Raw genomic sequence first — 24754 nt, 5'->3', positions numbered from 1 at the left:
ATCTTCTAACTATTGAAGTTTTCTCCAATTTATATTTTTAAAGGACAGTTAATATATTTAAATTTTAAAAGCAAACTTATATCAAGTGAGGAAATAAATCTAGATCAACAATTATTTCTAGGTACATGGATGGAAACCCTCTAATATTAACAATAAAACAGATATGAGGGTTGTTTTCCCTTTGAAATACATGTTTGACACTGAGGGGTAGGCTACAATATGTTACTGTTCTGTCCTAACAGTACACCTGCTGATTTGTACACATGAGGTAAATATCACTCAGACACTCAGGGGTACAATATGTTATCTGTTCTCTCCTAACAGTACACCTGACAAAGGGGGTTACACAACTATCTGTCCTGTTCTAACTGTACAGCTGCTGATATAAAGCTCTGCAATGTACTTCCATTAAAAAAAAACTAAAGAAAAAATAATGTTGTATACACTACCTTTTTATTAATTTTTAGCGAACCATTGTGTATATAGCTTACATTGGCTTTAAATTTCTTAGAATGGCCCACTGAATGCCTTTTGACTTCAAAGAGCCCCCTTTACACTTTACGAGTACCACACACTATTTTATGTCTCACATTAGGTTGTGTTCTCTGTACACACCCTATAGAATACATCACCCTGCTGTACACCTCACTTTAGTTGTTGTCTTCTGGGCCCACTCTACTGTATACCTCACAATTCTTTGTGTCTTTTGTGCACACCCTACTGTATACCTCACATTAATCTGTGTTTCCTGTGCACATCCTACTGTATACCTTACATTAGTTTGTGTCTTCTGGGCATACCCTTCTGTATACCTCACATTAGTCTGTGTCTTTTGAGCACACCTTACTGTAAACCTCACATTAGTCTGTGTCTTCTGGGCACACCCCAGTGTATGCCTTACATTAGTTTGTGTCTTCTGGGCATACCCTGCTGTATACCTCTTATCAGCTTGTCTTCGTGGCACACCGTACCCTATACCTCACATTAGTTTGTGTCTTTTGTGCACACCCTACTGTAAACCTCACATTAGTCTGTGTCTTCTGGGCACACTCCAGTGTATACCTCACATTTGTTTATGTCTTTTGTGCACACCCTACTGTAAACCTCACATTACTCTGTGTCTTCTGGGCACACCCCAGTGTATGCCTTACGTTAGTTTGTGTCTTCTGGGCATACCCTGCTGTATACCTCTTATCAGCTTGTCTCCTTGGCACACCTTACTGTATACCTCACATTAGTTTGTGTCTTTTGAGCATGCCCTACTGTATACCTCACATCTGTTTGTGTCTTCTGGGGACATGCCACTGTATACCTTACATTAGGTTGTGTCTTTTGTACATACCCTACTGTTAGTCTTAAATGAGCTTATGTCTTTTGTGCACACCTTACTGCACACCTCAGATTAGTCTGTGTCTTCTGAGCACACCCTTCTCTATACAACACAATGGTCTGTGTCTCCTGGGCACACCCTATTGTATTTGTGTCTCCTGGGCACACCTTTCTGTATACCTCACATTGGTCTGTGTCTTTTGTACAGACCCTACTGTAAGTCTTACATGAGTCTATGTCTTCTGTGCACACCTTACTGTATACCTCACATTATTCTGTGTCTTCCGTGCACACTCTATTGTATACCTCACATTGGTCTGTGTCTTTTGTACAGTCCCTACTGTAAGTCTTACATGAGTCTATGTCTTCTGTGCACACCTTACTGTATACCTCACATTATTCTGTGTCTTCCGTGCACACTCTATTGTATACCTCACATTGGTCTGTGTCTTTTGTACATTCCCTACTGTAAGTCTTACATGAGTCTATGTCTTCTGTGCACACCTTACTGTATACCTCACATTATTCTGTGTCTTCCGTGCACACTCTATTGTATACCTCACATTGGTCTGTGTCTTTTGTACATTCCCTACTGTAAGTCTTACATGAGTCTATGTCTTCTGTGCACACCTTACTGTATACCTCACATTATTCTGTGTCTTCCGTGCACACTCTATTGTATACCTCACATTGGTCTGTGTCTTTTGTACAGTCCCTACTGTAAGTCTTACATGAGTCTATGTTTTCTGTGCACACCTTACTGTATACCTCACATTATTCTGTGTCTTCTGTGCACACTCTATTGTATACCTTACATTAGCCTGTGTCCTTTGCCCACAAGGTACTCTATAATTGTAGGTTATTTGATTGTATGGTCCTGTATGGACGAGTCCTGGGCGCCCAAGAAAGGGACGAGCTTGCGAGTCTTTTTTGTCCACCCTATTCCATGTCTCACATTAGTTTGTATCAGTTTTGCCCACCCAACTACATGCTTCCCATTAGTTTGTATCTTGTTTTGCCCACCCTAGTGTATGCCTCACATTAGTTTCTATCTTGTTTTGCCCACCCTAGTGCATGCCTGCCATTAGATTGTATCTGTTTTGCCCACCCTAGTGCATGCCTCGCATTAGTGTCTATCTTGTTTTGCCCACCCTAGTGCATGCCTCATATTAGTTTGTATCTTGTTTTGCCTACCCTAGTGAATGCCTCACGAGATTCTATCTTGTTTTGCCCACCCTAGTGCATGCCTCACATTAGTGTCTGTCTTCTTTTACCAACCCTAGTGAATGCCTCACATTAGTTTCTATCTTGTTTTGCCCACCCTAATGCATGCCTCACATTAGTTTGTATCTTGTTTTGCCCACCCTAGTACATGCCTGCCATTAGTTTGTATCTGTTTTGCCTACCCTAGTGCATGCCTCACAAGAGTTTCTATCTTGTTTTGCCCACCCTAGTGCATGCCTTACATTAGTTTCTATCTTGTTTTGCCCACCATAGTGCATGCCTCACATTAGTTTCTATCTTGTTTTGCCCACCCTAGTAAATGCCTCACATTAGTTTCTATCTTGTTTTGCCCATCCTAGTGCATGCCTCACATGAGTTTGTATCTTGTTTTGCCCACCCTAGTACATGCCTCACATTAGTTTCTATCTTGTTTTGCCCACCCTAATGCATGTCTCACATTAGTTTGTATCTGTTTTGCCTACCCTAGTGAATGCCTCACATGAGTTTCTATCTTGTTTTGCCCACCCTAGTGCATGCCTCACATGAGTTTCTATCTTGTTTTGCCCGCCCTAGTACATGCTTCAGATTAGATTCTGTCTTGTTTTGCCCACCCTACTGCATGCCTCACATTAGTTTGTGTCTTGTTTTGCCCACCCTATTCCATGCCTCACATGAATTTCTATCTTGTTTTGCCCACCCTAGTGCATGCCTCACATGAGTTTCTATCTTGTTTTGCCCACCCTAGTGCATGCCTCCCACTAGTTTGTATCTGTTGTGAAGACCTTAAGGGGATGGATAAGTTTACGTGGTATGTTTAGTGAACAGCCTAATGCATGTCCCACATTAGTGTGTGTCTTCTGTGTACACCCTACTTACACCTTGCATAACTTTGTGCCTTTTTCCCAAACCCCAGTTTTGATCACACCCTAGTGTACACCTTATACTTTTATGTTTGTGTCTTTGATGCACACATTGTCATCATATGACTGAAAAGTTGTTATGTTCGACGTTAAACACCAAGCTCTCACTCACTCACTCACTCGATGCACATACTAACGTAAACCCTACAGTTGTTTATGTCCTTTTAGCACACCCTACTGTATATTTTTCATACATATACGAACTTACTTGTAACTAAGTCCCGACGTTCTTTTACAGTCACCTGTCTAGGGACAACGTAGTCATGTTGTACAGAATCTCGAAGCTTCTGTTTGCTGACCTCATGTTTCTCCAGATCTGTTCTTATATCATTCAGCTGGTCATCAATTCTGTGAGATGAGAAGAGAAAACAAAGAGACACAGTCGTGTAGTAATCTTGTGTACAAGGCAGTTATAAGAATGCCATGATGTACTGTTCCTAGTAGGTTAGATCTGATTTGTCTGGACAAACGTATGTTTCAACATTGGATATATTTTACAGTCTGGGTCATGTTTTGGATAACTAGAGTGCTGGTACTAAATGTTATAGAAACATATCTGCTGACAACAGAGGCCTGCAAATGTATAACAAACCTAGAGAGGTATCACACATTTATACATACCTTTTGGTGAAATCCGTGGAACCCTGTCAACAAACAGAATTAAAAACTCATATAAAATCATGTAGAGATGATAAGCGAAACTGAGATACTGTAGCTATACTGTCAATTCAACATATAACAAGAACACATTTCCAATTGAAATGTCTTACCTCTCAAAGTACACAGGCACCCATGGCTTTTACCTCAAAACATTTAGACCATTTCCTGATCTATTACATAGTATAGGCAGCTGAACCAATGTTTGAGAATGTGCACATTTGACTTACCTGCAAAAACTCGACGTCCGCTGACGCTAACAAATCTTTGGAAGCGTGCACCATCCTCTCCATTTCCTGGGTCTGTAGCTGAAAATGTTTGAGTATGGCGCTACACTCCACGCTCCACTGTGAATAGCGGGTTTTTATGCCATCTAAGGATTGTTGTTTCCATGCTTGTAAAGCTTCAAAGGCTGCACAATAAGCCTTTTCTACCTCCTGAGTGTGAAGTTCCTGGTTTTCCTGCGAACAGAAAAATCGTTTACTGCCTCATCCAGACCTATAGAATTGTGTGTTGAAGAAGTTATATATGTATGTGTAACAGGGAGAAATATAAGCGCCACACAACTGTGGCTACAATGTATCTCCGGGATGGAGGGGATTTCCCTGTAGTTTTGGGATGTACATGTAAGTGTCGACTCAAAACCCAAAGTACGTCGTTCAATTCCAAAAAGGGTCGTGCCATCACAACTGATGCTCAGAACAGGGCGAGATGGTGGAGTCTTACATGCTTCGGACAGTGCCCGAACCCCAACGCTGTCGCCCCATCAGATCAAATGGTGTACGTATATATATATATTACAGATATTATTATGACAGCGTATTATCGGCGATAATACATCAAATGGAGCTGTCTGAGATGGGCATATAGCGTGTGTGTTACTTAGCAGAATGTCATAGTAATGATACGATAGTCTTATTAGATAAACCAGAAATAGACAAAATAAACTCGTCCTCTATGCAAATACATCTCCGCATCAAACAGGGCGAGAAGGTGAAGTCTTACATGCTTCGGACAGTGCCCGAACCCCAACGCCGTCGCCCCATCAGATCAAAGTCTGAGGTGGGCATATACCGTGTGTGTTACTTAATAATGATACCATAGTAGATAAGATAAACAAGAAATAGGTGAAGTTGACTTGCCCATTACGCAAGTAAATCCCCTCATCAGTTCGTGCATTCCCCTGTTTACGTTCTTGTAAAAAGTCGTCACTGTTCGGGTTTAACTCTTTGATTGTAATCTACATATATAATATGTGACAGAAGACCGCTTTATCAAGACTAGATAATAGACAGCTGTATATTACCTGGATTTCTGAATGATAGCAATAGTCCACATAGTCAATATGAGTCACCAGGGTATGCAGTACAACACAGGCTGAACATGTGTCATGGAAAATACCAACCTGTATCTTGCTGTACAACCTCATAACTCCTGCCAGTGATTCTTTAGTTTCCTGTAGCACTTTCTCCAGTTCACTCGTCTTGTTCAAAACAGCTGGCTGTAATGGAAAAAATACTACATTAAAAAATCCACCTTTCAAATGACTCACTACAGTACAGGACACAAAGCCCCATTCTTCACTATAGATCACAAACTTTGGGTTAATAGATAGTTCCAAATCATGCCATCTTTATTTTGAGTAACGATTTATATACTAGCATGGTACACGATTTAGATAGTGATTTAAGTTATTCGCCCAAAACATTCCTTGCGTCTTTCTAACATCATTGAAAACTGTTTACCACTTCTCTTTACGTGATTCCAACGTAATTTTGAATTTGCACAAATTCTTAGCTTTTTCCAGGTTCGTGTTAATCGTTGTATTGAGAATTGACCTTATGATTTATGACTCAGGACATCAATTTTGGTTGATGGCTGATATTCGAATGTTTTTTTCGCATTACCTTGGCTTTCTCAGCTGCTGATGGTATATCCCGCACAGCGTGTCCCGGATGCTCCACCACACACCCCACACAGATCACCATCCGACACGGTTCACAGTACATGAATGGCTGACCGTGTCTAGCACATGACGGCTGCTGAGTTGATTGTTGGTCCCTGCTGACTTCACCCTGTGAGGTTTCCTGGGATAGGTACTCCAGAGCCGAAATCAGTCGATGACGTTTTAGAGGCCCCCTCATTGGATGGAAATTTGCAAGACATTCCTGACAGTAGAACACACCACAGATGGTGCAAAACTTGATAGCTTTAGCATGATTGTCCTCCTCACACAGAGAACAATATGGGATGTCATCCTCAACCTTAACAGCAGTAGTGAACCTCTCCACCATTTCTGCCAGATGAAAGTTAGGAGCCAGTCCAGCCACACCTTCTCTCCCCAGGCTCGTTGGTGCCCGACACACAGGGCATGCTATCAGATGGACGTCATCCTTCCCCCTGGTATCGGAGGTCTCATCTATTTGCACAGATTTGGACTTGGCAGCATACAAACCAATGCATTTCCTACAAAAACTGTGCTGACAGGGTAGCATTACTGGTTCCCGGAATGTTTCCATACATACAGAACATGTGAGAACATCATCCTGATTCTGCTTGCTCTCGGCCATGATTTGCTCAGGGATTTTTTTCCAGAAATAAAAACGACAAATCGCTCATACTGGCACCTGTAATGGTGTTCCTATTTAAAAAATATTAATTTTCAAGACAACACACAGCCTCCGTCTGTTCCCGTGTTCTAACAACATATTGTTATGTGCACGACTGCCGTCAGTTTCTAAATTTAGCTTGCCACTGTTTACATACGCTGAGTTCAGCGCCTGCTGTCTGCCTCTACCTTAGAATATTCCAGAATGCGCTCAGTTCGGTGCCTGTTTATTTACATCAAGTGTTCAGGAATTTTCTTATTCTGGACAATTCCACCAGGCTATATAAGACCTATGAAAGCAGGTCAAACGGAGAGAACAGAGACGAAGAGAACGGAGAATTATTGAGAGTTTTGGATGCTTTCGCTGTGTATTACTTTAGTAGGCCTTTTGTGCTGAATTTTATATCTCCACCGAGCACTTGTTTAGTCTGAACTTGTATGTTTAATTTGTGCTCCTGTATACACAGTGCTTATTAGTACACGGACTCTGTCTATGGAATTTTGTATATATTTCGTCATACACTCAGTTATACTGTGGATTTTCCCTCTTGTGAATTTGCCTCTGAGCATTTATGCCTGTGTGGTATATATTGTGGAATATATGCGTCCGTTTGGACTTGACACCGTAAGTACTTTAGTATTTGTATAGATACTGCTATCCTTTCTTGTTAAACTTAAGTACTTTAGTATTTGTATAAGTCTTATTATCTCTTCTTGTTAAGTTAATAAATTGTTGTCAAATAAAATCTGCTGGTTTTGGTTACTTTTTTGTGCGGCTTAACTGTCGTGTATTTCGAACAAGCCATCTCTTTATAATGCAAACAGTTTGGGTCGTAACAAGGCGCATGACCTACCCATATTTAATGACAGCATTGCCATGAATGCTGTGAAATAAACTGAATATGGAGTCGACTGTGTGCGACCTTTGCCTGACGTGGGCAGAAGGTTGTGGAAGAAGCCAAGGAGGAGACTCTCAGAAAGACACGAATGGAATCTCCTCTAGTTTAATGTTAGCTTCCACAAAACGACCTCGAATATGAAAACCAAGCAAAGATCTCGGGAGAAGTTTTATTACATTCAACTCTGTATGATGAACTGGAGTCCCACGTAGGGTTTGTTGGATGAGCTTTAAGCTTTGTAGCACATTGACATAATACAGACAGTTTGGGTCGTAACAATATACGTTACTTTTTTGTCACTATTCTCCAATTTTCATTTAAGAAGCATTTAAGTGCCTATTCATGTATGAGGAGAGTGTGCGCAAATCACTTTTCTGAAAAGGAATCCATTCTGGTCAGTTAGAAATATAGCGATTCTACCTTTTATTGCGCACGAGAGACTGTTTGGACAAAGGTCTGGTCAAGCCAGTTTGGGCAGATGTGTTTAATACTGATGTTCGATAGACATATAGCTCCCATCCAGATAATGAACAGATTCGTGTGTAAAAACGAACCTGTCGCGGTTTAAAAGTAGATTTACAGAGAGTCAGTGCGAAATCTTCTTCAGCCCCAATGTCGGGACTTGACTCAGTATGATAATTTGGCCAAGCCTGTGGACTGCCTTGGTTATGAAGGTAACTTGATTCTATATACATATGATAATAGGGCAAAACATTTGGAACAGCTCTATCTACAGAATTATAATAAATAATTAAAGAGATATAATAAAGATCACATTTCTAATAGTGATGATTAACACGAACATGTCTTACTTAGATTAAAGAGGGATATGAATTAAGGTCAAAGTCTTCCAGCTCCCAGTGTTTGATTAGTTGTTGTCAGGAACCACAGAAGTACAGACTACAGCAGAGCTGCTACACCCTCCGATCACCACTGGTCAAACAAAATGTTTAAACCGTAAATGCTGACTTCGCTCCACTGTAGAAGTGTGAAGTACACGTCCAGTTAGATACAGTGTTATGACAGGGACAGTTTAAAGAGAACCTAAAAGCGTGGATTGGAGATATGTAACCTCAGGTAGACTGTAGAAGTAGGTCAGCGTCAGCGATACCTTCATACAGACAGCTCGAGCCAATGTATAAGTCGACCTAGGTGCAGTATACGGCTATCCTGACTGGTTAAGCTGTGTCATATAACACCCCATTATTGGTGATCAATGCGCGAGGATGTAAGGCTTGCTGAGTGAGAAGTTAATAATACATGTAGCCTTCCAGTTCTGCAACACTGAAAATCCTTTGTGCAATTCAGTACATAATATTCAGATTCGATTTACTCATACAGTGTAATACACCCCTTCTGTTTAAGCCCGCCCTGAAGTGGGAAGATCCAAGATCAAACCAAACACTTCAAACGGAGGACATATATATCCTAACTAGAAATTTTTAACTATTAAAGATTTTATATTTCAAGTATAGAGGCAAACCTTATAAGTTAACAAACAGCGATCCATATAGGTCGGTTGTTGTGGCTATTAATATGTATGTAGGCCCAGCCTCAGACAGCTCGTCGCCGGCAACCAACGACTTTCAGCAAAACCAGACACATAGCCTCTCAAGGTCAAAGCTTCAGAAAAGTACATTAAAACGTACTATCGTCCTGGATATAGTGCGAAGATCAACATAATTAGACAGTATGAACTTGAACACAATTAAATCAGTCGCTTCCTTCAGAAGAAAATATTCCGGGTGTTTATAGACGATATCAGAGGTTCACACACAAGCCGAGAGTAGAGTCTATATAAAGACACGACCCCAGTCGTACATCGACTTCGTGTCCATTTGAGGACGTTCAGACCAATTAAATACTGTCTGAGAGTCGGGCACACGATCAAATAAGACAATTCCGTCACCTCATAGAAACATCCCGTCATAAACATAGACGTACCATATCTCACTGGACTTACCTGTCGACACAATCCCCACCGTGCTTCTCTACTTGATAAAACTGCGCAAAGTGAAATAGAAAATACTTGGTTCGGAGAAATACACGTCATCTGAGTAGGGGAGGTAAATCCCTCAGTATACTTTTACACTTTTACACTCTATGACAATCCCAACCTGCGGATGGTCGTGAGTTTTCCCCGGACTCTGCCCGGTTTCCCCCCGACCATTATGCTGACGGCCGTTGTATTAATGAAATATTCTTGAGTACGTCGTAAAACACCAATCAAATAAATAAATAAATTTATGACATCCCCACCATGGTTAGCACAGTTCCCTTTTAACTTTATATGCGAATACCATATTTTAACAAACTACCATGGAGTTTCCCTAAAATGAATTCAGTAGTTTAGCTCAATTCATTTATATTTGTATGCAGATTTGCGTCTAAACACTGTCCAATATACAGTCTTACGAAGACATCACCTCTATACATAATAGTAGGGCTGAAAATAATGTGTGCACATCTGTACATAATTTTAAGATTCTATTTACTTTTAGCACCAATTACGTACACACACATTATGGGCAATAGATTTTAATTATTTATTTTACTTTTATGCCCAACTCAAGAATGTGCACATAACCGTAAAAATGTTGGCCCTCGCAAAGGCCATTATTTGCAGAGTACTGTTTTAACTGCAGCTGATCGGATGGCTCACAGACCAACGATCAATAACAATTTACCTCTAACAATATTTATTTATTTATTGGATTTATGCCGTAGTCATGAATACTTCACTTATACGACAGCGGCCAGCATTATGGTAGGAGCAAACTGGGGTTGGGGGAAGCCAACGACCATTCGCTTGATGCTGACAGACATTCCCACATACGGCCCGAGAGGAAGCCAGCATGAGCTGGACTTGAACTCGCAGCGATCGCATTGGCGGAAGGCTTCATGGTCATTGAGCCGTTCTGTTGTGCTAATACCCTCGGCCACGGAGGCCCCTATGAGCAACTGATATAGCATATCACGTTACAGACGGGCTGACCTACATGGATTAGGAGAACGCTTACATCCTTGACATGACTTTTTTACAATCACACTTTTTATATTTGGACCAGACAGGCGAACGTTGTAAGTAAACAAATAGCGATCCATTTAGGCAAGATATTCAGACTTTGTGTGCCACATGCGGCACGTCACCGCCAGTAATCGACCTTCAACATAACTGCATAATGTCTTTCAAGGTCAAAGTCTCAGAACCTCACATTAATGAGGTAATATCGACCTGTATACATAGTGACAAGACTGACACAGTTAAACAGTATGAACCTGAATAAAATCAGTCGTTTTTATTTATACGCGAATATCGACAGTTTGATGTTCACACACAGGCTGACATGGCTAATGTTAAAGTCTATAAAGGAAACGCCCCATTCGTATATCTACATTGTGTCGATTTATGGACGACCAAGCCAACTGAGTTGTGTCTGACAGTCGGTGATATGATCAAGTAAAGACAACTCCTTAAACTGAGTGATCGTTTCCATCCAAACTACATATAATCGTCTTACAGAGCTTACCTGTCGACACAGATCCAACTTGACTTCAGATCTTTGTGAAACTGAGCAGATTTCAATAGAAAATACTTAGATCTGAGAAATGCACGTGATCTGTGGAGGGGAGGTAAATCTCTCACAAGGCCTATGTTTGTACACGTTTATACTCTGTGACATCTCAAGATTGGTTTCCGCAGCTCGCCATTAACTTTAAGCCTATATGTGAATGTCACCTTTCAACAAACAATCACTTTCCCACAAAATTATTTCAGTAAATAGGTTCAAATCATTTATATTCATCACGTTTAGTTCTAAACAGAATACATTGGAAAGATAGCTTAGAAATGTCGGATGGATTTTCTGAAACCAGCATAATGAGATTAGGCTATATCTACAATAGTTGCCCATTGAATTCAAGCGGCATTACCCTTGTGGGGTCTCCGGGGTGAAAAGAAAAGGGCCTGAGTTTTCTTGGCAAGCTTGTCGTAACCTAGAGCTCTGCCGTGAGAACTCGGTGAAATATAATGGAGTCACATCTCCCATCTCTGTATGAGGGGCCATAGAGGAGTAGGCCTACCTGATTGCCCTCGGTTGCAACCCTTAAATGCGAGATTTTCAAGCCCAACACTCCACTTCGGCTTTTACTTAGTTAGAGACTGAAGATCGGATTGGCCCAGTTTGACCAATCGGTTAGAGAAGATATCCTCCGAACTAAAATCACAAGGGGTTGTCAATGTCAAACGATTCACAACATAAAAGTGACAGTGATAGAAAACTCAGTACGTACTTATCGACATTTAATAACCCCTCTTTTCCTCTGTCAATCTCAATTTGCCGGTAACATGCCCAAGTAGACCTATACGTATCTAATCCGTCTAGGTGATTTACATGCCCAAAGTTGAGCATGGTAATGGCCAATGTAGAAATAAACTGTTTTGCTTCGGTTGTGCAGGAGAAGGCCATGAGGGTTTGCCTCTACTAAGACAATAAAATGTTAAAATTGCGACGAAGTCTACATGACCTCCTCTATCGACTGTTCTCTCTTTATAAAAGAGAAACAGGTCATTACCTTGAAAGTTCAAAACCATACAAATTTTCAAGAAGCACATCGCCTCATCCCTTCCTCGAGCACTGTCCTGAAAACATTTATTGACACTCAGATATCACTGACTTGCCGATTGTTGGTGACGGTAAACCTAAAACAACGTCTGTAAAAAAATATATATATAAACTAACCTGTCAATAATACTACGCCTTCATCTGTCTCTGCACTCAATCAAGGCATCACTGGACCTACGCTTTTTAACATCTCAGGGCCCCCGTGGCCGAGGTGGATAGTGTGCCGGCGCGACGCAATCAATGACTGGGGGATCTCACCAATGCGGTTTCTGTAAATTCAAGTCTAGCGTATGCTGTCTTCCTCTCGGCTTGGACGTAAGAAGGTCTTCCAGCAGCCTGCGGATGGTAGTGGGTTCCACCAGGATTTACCCGGTTTCCTCCTACCATAATGCTGACCGCCGTAGTATAAGTGAAATATTCTTGTGTACGACGTAAAACATCAATCAAAAAACTAAATAAACATCTCCAGCGCCGTTATCAATAGCTTTGCCTGGAGCTATAGCATTGTTTTGCTTCTGGACGTCCTGAATCTTTAGCTGTCAGATCTAAAAATGCTGAACAATTCTCCACATTATGATCTAACTTCATTTTTCCTAATCTTTACCTTAGGGTGGGCCTTATTATTTGGATTTCTGATCGTAACAACTTATAGTACGTGTGGTCATGGTAATATTTATTATTAAATTTCTAACCCATTTGTCATCCGAGCCACTGGAGACTCTCTTGGACTTGTTTAATCACGACATTTGGATTAATGGTATTTTTTCCACCGTCATGGAAGGAGGCGTGTATTATCCAGGTTCCAAAACCCGGTAAGGATCATAGCGAGCCGTCTAATTACCGCCCCGTAGTTCTTACCAGCGTGGTTAAGAGTATGGAACGAAAAATAAACGATAGACTTGTTTGGTATTTAGAGACCAACAGTTTATTGTCTAATATTTAAGGTGATTATCCTTATATTCGATTTAAAGTTTGTCGCATTTAAACTTATAATCGCATTGATATAATAAATAATGAACATGTGGTATCAATATATTTCGACCTTAAAACGCTCACCGACCTTCGACACCCCATGGAAATACGGTGTTTTAAAAGACCTCTCAGGTATTGAACTTATCGCTTATTATTATTTATGCATGTATCAGAACTTTTATCTGTTTAGCTTCAAAATTATTAGCTTGTCAAAAAGCTATACATCTTTTACAGAGGGTTCTTATATTTTGATGATTTTGAAAATACAAGAGTTACATCGAAAGGCAGCTGCAACTTTGTCTCAATAAGACCAAGAGATGGGCAGTTGAAAGTGGTTTTAGATTTTCTGCATCTAAAACCATCGATATTTTGTTGTAAACAGAACTTCATCTAAGTTTTTACGGTAAACCAGTGAAAATTGAGAACTGAAAACAGATTTTCAGGAGCCATATTTGATAGCAAATTACACTTTTGTTGCCCGTGTTATAATTTTTGAAACTAAATGTGCAAATCTATGCGTCGAAACAAACATTCGTATACCAACCGTCAATCAAGATGGACGTTCGAGTAACGTCTAATATGTAACAGTTAACATCACTGCTGTGTTGTTTTTCCAATCATCCAAAACATTTCCAACCATATATGGGGGTAAACACTAGGCCATTTTAATAATGGAGTCAAAGATATTGTCTGCAGTGTTGTTACGGTGACATTACAAGGAGGTCAGCATCAGTTATATCTTCGCAAAGACAGCCCTAGGTAATCTATAAGCAAGCCTATATGCAGATGTTCGGCTGCACTGACTGGCTAAGCTCTATCAACAGATATTACAGCCTCGTTCAGCGCTCACGGATAATGGAAGGTGTAGCAGGCTGAACAGTCAGGACGACAGTATAATACATGTAGGTGTCAGTTTTATATTTGGACCGGACAGCCGAACATTGTTAAGTAAACAATAAACACCGATGCATGATCAAGGCAAAACGTTCGGGCTTTGTGTACCACAGGCGACACGTCACCGCCAGTAATCGACCTTCAACATAACTCTGTATAAGGCCTTTCAATGTCAAAGCTTCAGAAACTTAATAACATAGAGGCCTCCCATCGCTCTGTACATATACATGTAGTGACAAGACCGACATAAATAAACAGTATGAACCTGAACCCAATCCAGTTGTTTTCCTTGACGTAAATATTCAGACTGTTTATCGACAGTGCTATAGATTCACACACAGGCTAACGGTAGAATCTGTAAAAGACACGCCCCAGTCGTCAGTCTGCAATTTTTACCTAATTCTGCTTTAGCCATGGTGTAGGGGGCGTGCAATTTACTTCCATATACGCATTTACTTCAACAGTTAGAATAAAATCCTGACTGAGGTAAGTTAACAAGACTCGTATTTCACCGGTGACGTGTGACCATTTGCCAGCTATCGCACTGTCGTCTCTGCTCTGTTTTTCTCTCTAAGCTGAACGTTTTCTTTATAGTGTGTAGGTGTGAGGACGACTCGTCCAACTAAGCATTGTCTGACAGTTGGTAAAACGATCAAGTAAAAACAACTCCTTAGATTGACAAATAGTTCCGCCCCAAATACACCAACCCCGTCTTAAATGACTTACCTGTCGACACAAATACCACCTGGCTTCACAAGTTGATCAGAGTGAACAGGTTGACATAGAAAATACTTAGTTCTGAGAATTGGACGTGACCTATGCAAGGGAGGTAAATCCCTCAGTATGTTTGTTCACATTTATACACTGTGACATCTCAACAATAGTTTGCACGCATCGCCTTCAACTTTATATGCAAGTGTCACATTTCAACAAAGAACCAATTTTCTACAAAATTACATGTGTTCAAATTATGTGTAAGTGTTATTACTTTTGGTTATTATCAGCTATTTTTTTTGAAAAATAGTTGAGAACTGGTGGATGGATTTTCTAAAATCAGTATGATGAGATTAGGCTACAGCTACAAGAGTTGCTCACTGAATTCAAGCGGCATTACTCCAATGAAATCTCCGGGGTGAAATCAGGCCTCTGGGCAACCTTTTCGTACTAGGCGACTAACCTAGAGTTCCCCGATGTGGCCCATGTGAATATAATAGACCCATATCTTAGCGGGTGGTGGATTACATGTTGATCATGGAGTACCTGTTTGCTGTGGGTTGCGACCCTTAATGGGAGAGAACGGGATACCAGTAGTTGAGGGCAGGTTAGTCTTGCGACATTTTCAAGCCCAACACTGCACATGACCCTTGCTTAGATAAAGGCGGGAGGTTGGACTGGTCCAATTCAACTAATCGGCTGGAGCAAATGTACTCCGAACTAAAATCTCAAGGGGTTGTAAATGTCAGGCAATTCACATATCCAAAAAAAAAAATACAGTAACGGCAAACTTAACAAGAACTTATCGATATTTAATAAACTTTATGGTCCTCAGTCAATCTCAATATGGCCACACACCTACCTAACCCGACTAGGTTCGTTTCATGCCAAAAGTGTGGACATGGCAATGGTCAATGTAGAAATAAATTGGTTTGTTCCCCACGTGCAGGTGATGTTCGACAAAGAGTCAACTCTATACATGTTTTGTTTGACAGCCTCACTCTCAATGCCATCATGAAATACTTTAGGGCCATTGGCCTAAATCCTAAAATATAAATTCCAATTAAAAAAAAAATTGATTTTAACGGTTGGTGCTACCCTTGACAACCAGTCATGGGAAGCAATTTGCATATCAAAGACCACTCCAGCAAGTTGGTACTTAAATACCCCACAGTAAAGTTTTTTTTTACTACCATAGCTCAACATTTGCTCAGCCATTCACACAGTTTGAATTGTTTATGGATTGCCGCATGCGGCTCACAAATGTAGTCGTCTGGCCACGTACATTAAATGTACTTAGTAGTGATGATCTGCCGGGACTAATGTGGCTCTCGCGGCTTAGGTAGCTATTCAGTTATACACCCATTCAACTAAGTAATTGTACGTAGATATAAATGTGTTGTTCTTCCACTTTTTCGAATGCATACTGTCTTTTTTATATTCATGGTTGAAGAACAAAGTATTGTCATTGATATGATTATTCGAGTCACGCGTCGCTAACGTATTTTCAAGGTCATTGACGGAGAAAGGGTCAAAATGAAGATCGGAAAACTTAGTAACGGGGTTTGGTCAACACGGGCGTCGATGGTTTCCGTGTATCTCCGTCTCAATGAAGTCGCCTTGATTTCCCCCGGGTTCTGCTCGGTTTCCTCCCACCATAATGCTAGCCGCCGTCGTATAAGTGAAATATTCCGGCGTAAAATACCAACTAAGCAAATAAACAAATAAATAAATGAACTCGCCAGACGAACAAGGAATGTTTTCGGAATCTCCGCCCAGATCCTGGTTAGGTCTCCAGCTATTGCGTCAACATGCTGGAGCTGGCGTCGCTGCCGTCTCAAGCGCAGGTGCATTTCGTAATTAACTTGCTAAATAGATGCTATAAATCAGGTGAATTTGCAGGCCAAGGGTCTACGTTAAAGGTGTTTGCATCCATAAATGCTCCTGTCACCTGATGGATGTGCTTTACTCTGTTGTAATGTCATCCCGGGGCCACGACGCTGCATGAAAGGAACGACAACGGGCTGAAGGATCTGTTCTCGGTAAACCTGCAGCTTTCAAATTACCGTCACCAACAACAAGTACGGTGGCGAAATGTGACACCTCTCCACACCATCACTGACCCGCGCTTCTCTCAACAGCAACTACATCAAAGTAAGGCTCACCCGGACGACGACACTGGCGTAGACGCCCATTTGAATGGGAAAGGTGAAAACGCAATTTGTCCCTAAACAGTACATTTTGTCACCAGCTTGCAGGGCGTCTGATGTCCTGTTTGCACCACTGCAACCTTGCTTGACCATGTTTTGGCGTCTACGACGCATTGCGACGTGCGCAAAACCCAATATCCCATTGACGATTTAATACGGTTTGTGGGATTATATGGGGATGGTGTGGAATGATTCGAACGGTTTCTAGGGCTGTTTGTCCTGAAGTTTCTGAGGTGTGTCAAACTTTTGATGTCTGTTTCTGAAGTGTGTCAAACGAATCCACCGATTTTGCACAGGCGTCTTTACCCTGAGCACGGACGATCTCTTACGTCCTGAAAAATTCTCTGGTGTCAGCCATCGCTGCTATGGTGTTTCTGTGACAATACATCCGCCCCGACAATACATTACAACTCCGGTTGCTCAGTTGTAGCTTTTAACTTTATTCACAGACATTCCAGCATATACATTGCATTACTATGCTTTGCTAAATACATAACTATAAATTCATAACTGTTTATGAATTATCAAAGAATTTATATATGTTTTAGGAAATTTATTTTTATAAAAAAGCAAAGCTAAGAACAAACGCAAACATAAAAAGAGATAAAAAGATAACTACCATCAAGCAGAGGACACTTATTGCTAAGTTCAAGGCTCTCCAGCACAATTGAAGCGTTTGGCACTTTGCTGCAGTTGATTCCAGCGTCGCCTGACAAAGCTAACAAGTCTCTCTCCAACGCTTTTCCTCTGAATCTGATCTGGCCCTCCCCCAGGCGATCTCACAGTATCCGACCTGACTTGAGTCGACGACGGCTCACGCCTGACCTCTGAGTTGACGTCATTACCCGTGTCACGTGGGTAAACTCGGCTGGTCGTCTGCTCTGACTGTTGTCCACATCTTGTTGGCCTGATCTCCTGACAGCCACGGAAAATGTTTGGACTGGTCGCTGGCTGCTTCCAGGTTAAGGAAGAATCGGGCTGTGACAGATGACGAGCGAAGTTACCAGCCAACGTCGGCTTCAGACACGCACGGCCTCTCCCCTTGTGTGGGAATTTGCCTCTTGTTGGTCTTGGGCCAGTAGGCCTAAATTCTGAACACAAAAACAACATTCTTAAGTTTGAATACTTTATAGCTTAAAGCACAGGAGCCCGCAAACAATAAGTCAACCCTATATGAAATATACCTCTATCCCAAAATGTATGTAAAGAAGTAAAGGTATAAAATTCAATTCGACAACGTCTCTGCAATCAGGCTTCCAGCCGCCAGGGGAGAACTTCGCTCTCTCGCTCAAACAGACTACACTTCCGTACACTCCAGCCGTCCAATGTTCTGATATATTTTGCCAGCAATATGAAGGTAGTTCAATAACCGATTGGCTTTCAGACATCGTGTTATGGTGCAAATTGTTTTCAGCAATGGTGCCTTTTCTTTCTGTCAAACTGACCGTGGATATTACTTTTACCCGCTGATATCCTCACGGTGGTTTGATTTGGATACTGATAGAATTAGGGTACTTGGATACCAGATGATATACCGCGAAGACATAAACTTAATTACCGCTTCGGTGGCCTAGTGCTTACAATGTCCGCCTCGAAATGAGGTAATATCAAACACTTTAAAAATGGTAGGCCTATTTGTTGCTGCCTTGCCAGGTACTCAGCAGTGAGAGGTTAAAGCTAGGACACATGACTGGTTGACCTGGTGTCAGTATAATCTCACTGGGTGGGATGTCATAACTAGTGTTTTCGACATGATACTTAAGTGGTGGAAGCACGTCAGGGCTATCGACTTACCCTGCCTCAAAAACACACAATTAATGACTCCTCGTCATCATATGACTGAAAAATTGTTATCTACGACGTTAAACCCCATACATCCACCCATACACACATACATCCACATATACATACATGCATGGGGCCTCCGTGGCTCATTTGGTTAGCGCGCTAGCGCAGCGTAATGACCCAGGAGTCTCTCACCAATGCGGTCGCTGTGAGTTCAAGTCCAGCTCATGGTGGTGGGAAGGTCACCCAGCCGCCTGCAATTGGTCGTGGGTTTCCCCTGGGCTCTGCCCGGTTTCCTCCCACCATAATGCTGGCCGCCGTCGTATAAGTGAAAAATTCTTGAGTACGGTGTAAAACACCAATCAAATAAATAAATAAATAAATATACATACATACATACATAAACTTAATTACCATTATTCACTGCCACAGGAGTTGTCAGAGAACAAACAGCCCTCGATCTCTCCTGATGCTGATGTAGACTTGGTCTCCCGTCTTTGATACGCTCGACTTCTCCATCTGTATTAACAGTCTCGGCTCTAAACAGAGGATTGGTTTTGTCTCTAGCTTCCCTACACCCTCCCATGCTGTTAGCTGTTGAGTGTTGGGCTCCATGTGTGGTGTGGGGTATAGGTTGTCTCAGACTTTGAGTTGGGGGCAAGTTCTGACTAGTAAGTTTGAAGTGGGCAGAGGGCGTGTGCATGGTGTGTCAGCTTGATTTTTCTCGGATTTCTCGCCACAATTGACTGAAACTGGTTTGGTAGCCCCCATTTTCTAAGGAACAGTGCACGCGCACATGAGGGCCAGCGTTTACTGACACTGGTTCCGGCAGTCCAGCAGATGTCTCGCTCTTCAGAGGTTCTGGCGACCATGGCTTCTCCACTGATCCTTCATAACTTTGTTTTTCCTCAGGAAATACGGGACAGTAGTGGGTAGGTGACGGAGCCAGAGGCTTGTCCAATATCAGGTCAGTACCATCGCAACGTGAGAGCAATACTCTGCCATCGCCTGCGATCTTCCGGCAAAAGAACATGGCTTCTGTCTCAGGTTTTTGTTTCTCCATGATTCTCTCAACATGATTCCGTACATTTCTAAGCTTTGCTAGATATTCCAAATCAGAAGCTGTCTCCCTCCTGCTCCAGCCTGCATTCTCACTCCTTGTGTTCTAATGATCACCGTGGAATACTCGCATGAATCTTTTGGCTTCCATCCTGGTGTTCAGTTCGCCACGGCATACCTTGTCCTCCATGATATGGCTTTTCTCTGTTTATGGGACAGGTTCTTGCCATGTCTCTGTTTTGGGGCCATTTTGACTACACAAGGCAGTTTATCCGTACATTTCCTGCTGAGTCTTGAGGAGACTTGCTGTCCTTTACACTGGAATTCTGGATCTTTTTATTCCGGCGTGAAACGTACAGATCCGGATCTTCCAGTTCGTCTACCTTAATGTTATTGGTGGAAACTTTCTCCCTTGGACGAAGAAACTAAGCGTTGCTCAGTTTTTTCCGTCTTGCGCTCGGGAATTGCCCTGAAGGATTCCAGACGAGATTTCCGCTCGTTGGTCACGTGGGTGATTTCCTTCTCTCCTTCGTAGCTGCTCGTATTGTCCGACCAGAAGCCGGAGTAATCCTTGTTTTTCATGGCCCTGATGAGTAGTTTGGCATCCGGGCAGTCTTTGACGTCTATATCCAAACTATCAGGAACGGTTTCCGGCTCTAAGTCAGCGTTGTCCAGACGAGCGAACAAGCTATTATTGTAGCTCTTTCGGGAAAGGTAGACTGAAGAACAAAGAAAGAAAAAGCAAAAAAAACATTGAAGAAGTAAACAAATGACGTCTCACAAAATTTTTAGTGGTATCGTCAAATCATTTCACATGCTGGTAAACTCTACCTTATTAATTGAGTGTTAGTAAATACCTTAGTCAAGCAAATTATAAGCTGGTAAATACTTCATTGAAAAAAAACGTTTTAGCAAAAAAGAATATCCAATAAGAGCTGTGTTCCGACATAAACACTTATTTTCTAGGAAGAATTTTTAGAAGACTTTCTAAATTAAAAATACGTGATACCATGTTGGTGCCAATTTTATCCTTTCTTGTACGTTATATGTATGGTTTGTCACATCTTGTCCCAGCAATGACCCAGGAGCCTCTCACCAATGCAGTTCCCGTGAGTTGAATTCCAGATCATGCTGGCATCCTCTCCGGCCAGGCCAGATTGCAAATAATCCTGACACCGCCGAAATAGATGTCTTTTAAGTACATCTATATCTAGTCGCACCATAACATCATATGGCAAACAAATCAACTAATTCATTATCGAAGGCCGCTACAGACACAGAAAATCTATTCAAGTATACAATAACAGTGTTTCTTAAACGACAGACAAAAGAAAATTCTGAAGCTTTATTTACAATACCTCGTAGTTTTGGTAAAATTATAGCTAGTCAAGTGTATTTTGCATTTTGTCTCAGTGTTTTCTTCAGAGAGGGTTTTTTTTTTCACTTTCTACGACTCCTGTTTTTATCTCTGTTGAAAACACACCCTTGACAAGAAATACTCCCCCCCCCCGCTTCCTTTTATAAAATAGCAACTTAATGTAGTTTATATGCATTAGCCTGGCAAGGAAGGTCATGATTCAGTTAACATGTGATTTCTTCTAAGTTCGTGTCTTATCGAGGTCACCTGACTTGCTCTCTCTTGGCTTTTCGAGCTTTTTGTACTCCGCCATTTCATCTTTCCTAGCCATCATCTTCGCCTGTGGTGTCGTCTGCGTGTGTGTAACTACCGTTATCTGAAAGTCACTGAAACATCTTTCAACAGACTGATATTTTGTGAAATTATGTAGTTTTTTAAATTATTTATTGTTTAAAATACTAGCAATTAATGAATCGATTGAGGAAGATTTTGCTTGTTTGAATTAGTAAAACATCCACCCTTAAAGTGTCAAATTTGGAAAAGTGGACTCTATATGTATATAAGTTATTTTGCAATATAGGTGTTCACTGTAAGTCACATATTATTTGGTAAAACTGCAAGTTGAATCAGATGGGATGGTTTTATATTTTCGGTTAGCAGTTTGTAAAACGATATACGATATTTGTAAAACTGGGATATGTGTCCACATAGACCCATATGAAGTCGGAAATTGGATTAATTGATGCGTTGTAGGTTTTCTCTCTAAATTACACATGCGTCTGAAACTTTAAGTTTGTCAAATATTGGCTTAGAAGGGACAGGTTTTATATTTCCGGTTATTGGATAGAATTACCAGAATTTGTAAAACCATAATCTCGATCATTAAATTTGTGTAGGTACATATATCTTGAAAAGACAACAGGTGTTCTCTGTAGGTTAAATAATCTGTGTAAGTTATATAATATCACGAAATTGTCTTACGTTTGTTAGCTACTGACTTAACTGGAGTAAGTTTTACATTTTCAGTTGCCAGCATTTGTAAAATAACACGCCCGCACACGAAAATTACTAGAAGTTCCTTAAATGTGTTGGGAACTTGCATGACATGAAATGCCACATAAAGGTAGGTAATATAGGTGGGATACATTTCAAAATTTTAACTTAATTTCCACACTGAAAGAAAAGTTTTAGATGTTCAGATAACAATAACTGTCAAAGGGGAAGTTATCCTGGTCTGTCATATGAAAATTAGTCGATTATATTTCTTCAAACGGAAATACATGTATGTCGTTTAAAATGTAAATTTATTTATTTATTTCTTTGTTTAAAAGGCGCTAAAAAAATGGAAGTAGGGGCATATTGTCGGTGAAAGGTGTTTATTTATTTTATTTCTTTTTTGTTGTTGGATTGGTGTTTTACACCGTACTCAGGAATATTTCACTTATACGACAGCAGCTAGCATTATGGAACGAGGAAACCCGACATAGATCGGGGGAAAACCCACGCCATCCGCAGGTTACTGACAGATCTTCCCTTGTATGTCCGGAGAGGAAGCCAACATGAATCGATTTTTGACCTTGATTTGAGCGATAAAGACTTATATGACGGTTACGAATGAAGCCGCTCCTTGCAGTTTAAGTGTAATTAAATACTTTGGCTCACAGCAGCGGGAAGGAACAGCTAAGATGATTTTACGTTTGCGGATAACTTTTTATAAATGCTAATACGTTTTGCCTGTTTACATATTCAGGTAAATGTTTTATATTTGCTTGTATCCAAAATTTTACATCTTGGGGTAATGTTTTATACAATTAGGCGATTTTACAAATCCTGGTAATTTTCGGGTGATTTTACATCTTCGGATGGTACAAATGGTCAGTTACCTGATAAAATAACAGCTTTCAGATGATTTCTTCCTTTCACAAGAGACCGGCCCTGATAGCACAGTTGGTAGAGCGTCCGCTTGGTAGATCCAGGATAAATCCTGCATGGGTCGGGTCACCAACAAACTTCCTCGCTTGTCGTTTAGCATGAAGGGGATAGTGCAACTACTGGTTGATCCGTATCAGTATAATGGCTCTGGCGGGTCGGCCTACTTGTCTTTGGTAAGTCGCCTCGGTAAAGCAGCACTAGATAAAAGAGCGGTGGAAATCCGTCCTGTGACAAGGAGGCACATTACATACACCATAAGGATTCTTTCGTGGTCATATGACTGAAAAATTGTTTAGTACCGGTACGACGTTAAACCGCAAGCACTCACTCACTCCTTTCACAAGAACTTTTGCTGTCGCTGTGCTGCAAATTGATCAATACTCACGTCTCAGCTGGTCGAAACCTGAACCAAAACGATGATCAAAATACAAGTTGACGTCACATGACCGTATGATCCAATTGAAACGTCTGTTACGTATTCCCGTGAAATTCATCGTGATATGACGTTCGTAGCCTGGATTGCCTCTCTCTTCTTTGTTACACTATAAAAATGAGCCTAAGGGTAATGGGCTATCGCGTTTGTTGGAAGTCAACGAAACAGCCAATGAAAACGTCAGAACAGATTCCTCAACATGATATGACGTTGTTAGGCTGGATTACCTCCCCTATTCTATTAGGCTAAGTTCATGTGTCATTGGATATTGGCTTTGGGACTCCCGCAGAAATTGAAGTTACGTGTGCAAGTATAGCCAGAATTTTAATTCATTTTAAGATAAACAGATTGCGATACTACTTGTCTATGTCATACTGTCACGACGACACATACGGTAGAGACACGTTGTCTGGGTGTATCGGTCATTTGTACTTGAAAAACTTGAAATATCCAGCTGATAATAGTATTTAAAGGTCTCTATCATGTTTGTTAATGGTTTTGTAACCAGTGATTTGGCCTCCATACTCCATGCAAACCAGCCTGTATTCCGTTAGCGACCAAAACTTTTCATTTACCAATATACCCAATAACTCAAGCTTCCGCCATGCAGCTGTTGTTTTTGTCAGACAGAAGACATCCGGTCCAAGCATTACCAGATCGTCGTATCTGATTGGTCAGTGGCTCTTTCATGTTCATATTCCGTTGAACATTTGACCAATGACTGTCCACGTAAGGAATGATCTGAACCCGGTGCGGAGATAATATCATGTACACTCAAACAATTAATCTGTTAAAGTTAAGTGTTTCAAATCATCTTTGCGTTTCGTTTTTCTTTCCATTTTGCTTTCCTAATTGTAAAGGTGGTAGCCCGAAAATCTGGTCACAGAATCTACAAACACGCGCAGGCCGCTGAACTAGAAATTACTCAATATTAAAAGTTAACAGCCGATTTCTTGACTACAGTAATTCTTCTAATTTTGAAGGAAATGTTATCAATTTCGTTGACTGGAGATTTTTGACACGTTCGTAGTTTTCTACCGTCATTACTTCATCCCATCAGGTAATGTATAGATCTGATATTACAGAGAGAGGAAAACCAGCTCTCCAGATAAGATACACATCAGGTAATGTATAGA

At 41.0% G+C, this 24754-nt stretch overlaps 2 protein-coding genes across 3 annotated transcripts in view; both read right to left on the bottom strand.

Moving 5' to 3' along the window:
• Positions 1-24754, bottom strand: part of LOC135462683 (E3 ubiquitin-protein ligase Midline-1-like) — a 69146-nt gene that overhangs the window by 31521 nt on the left and 12871 nt on the right. The gene's annotated exons all lie outside the window — the stretch shown is intronic.
• Positions 4057-6700, bottom strand: LOC135462950 (probable E3 ubiquitin-protein ligase MID2). Its single transcript, XM_064740271.1, has 4 exons — positions 6038-6700; positions 5536-5727; positions 4361-4591; positions 4057-4117 (listed from the first exon to the last, which is right to left on the bottom strand). The coding sequence occupies exons 1-4, from the start codon at positions 6698-6700 to the stop codon at positions 4085-4087; spliced, it is 1119 nt and encodes a 372-aa protein (XP_064596341.1). The 3' UTR covers positions 4057-4084.

Source organism: Liolophura sinensis, chromosome 2, assembly GCF_032854445.1.
Source record: "Liolophura sinensis isolate JHLJ2023 chromosome 2, CUHK_Ljap_v2, whole genome shotgun sequence".
NCBI lineage: Eukaryota > Metazoa > Mollusca > Polyplacophora > Chitonida > Chitonidae > Liolophura > Liolophura sinensis.
This window is presented reverse-complemented; position numbering and strand designations above follow the sequence as displayed.

Excerpts from the sequence above, each read along its gene's own strand:
- LOC135462950 (XM_064740271.1), bottom strand. The coding sequence starts at position 6,700 with ATGGCCGAGAGCAAGCAGAATCAGGATGATGTTCTCACATGTTCTGTA. Across the intron at positions 5,728-6,037 it reads CAGCAGCTGAGAAAGCCAAG|TTTGTGATCTATAGTGAAGA; the intron begins GTAATGCGAAAA and ends ATTAACCCAAAG. Across the intron at positions 4,118-4,360 it reads CGGACGTCGAGTTTTTGCAG|GGTTCCACGGATTTCACCAA; the intron begins GTAAGTCAAATG and ends GTTTGTTGACAG.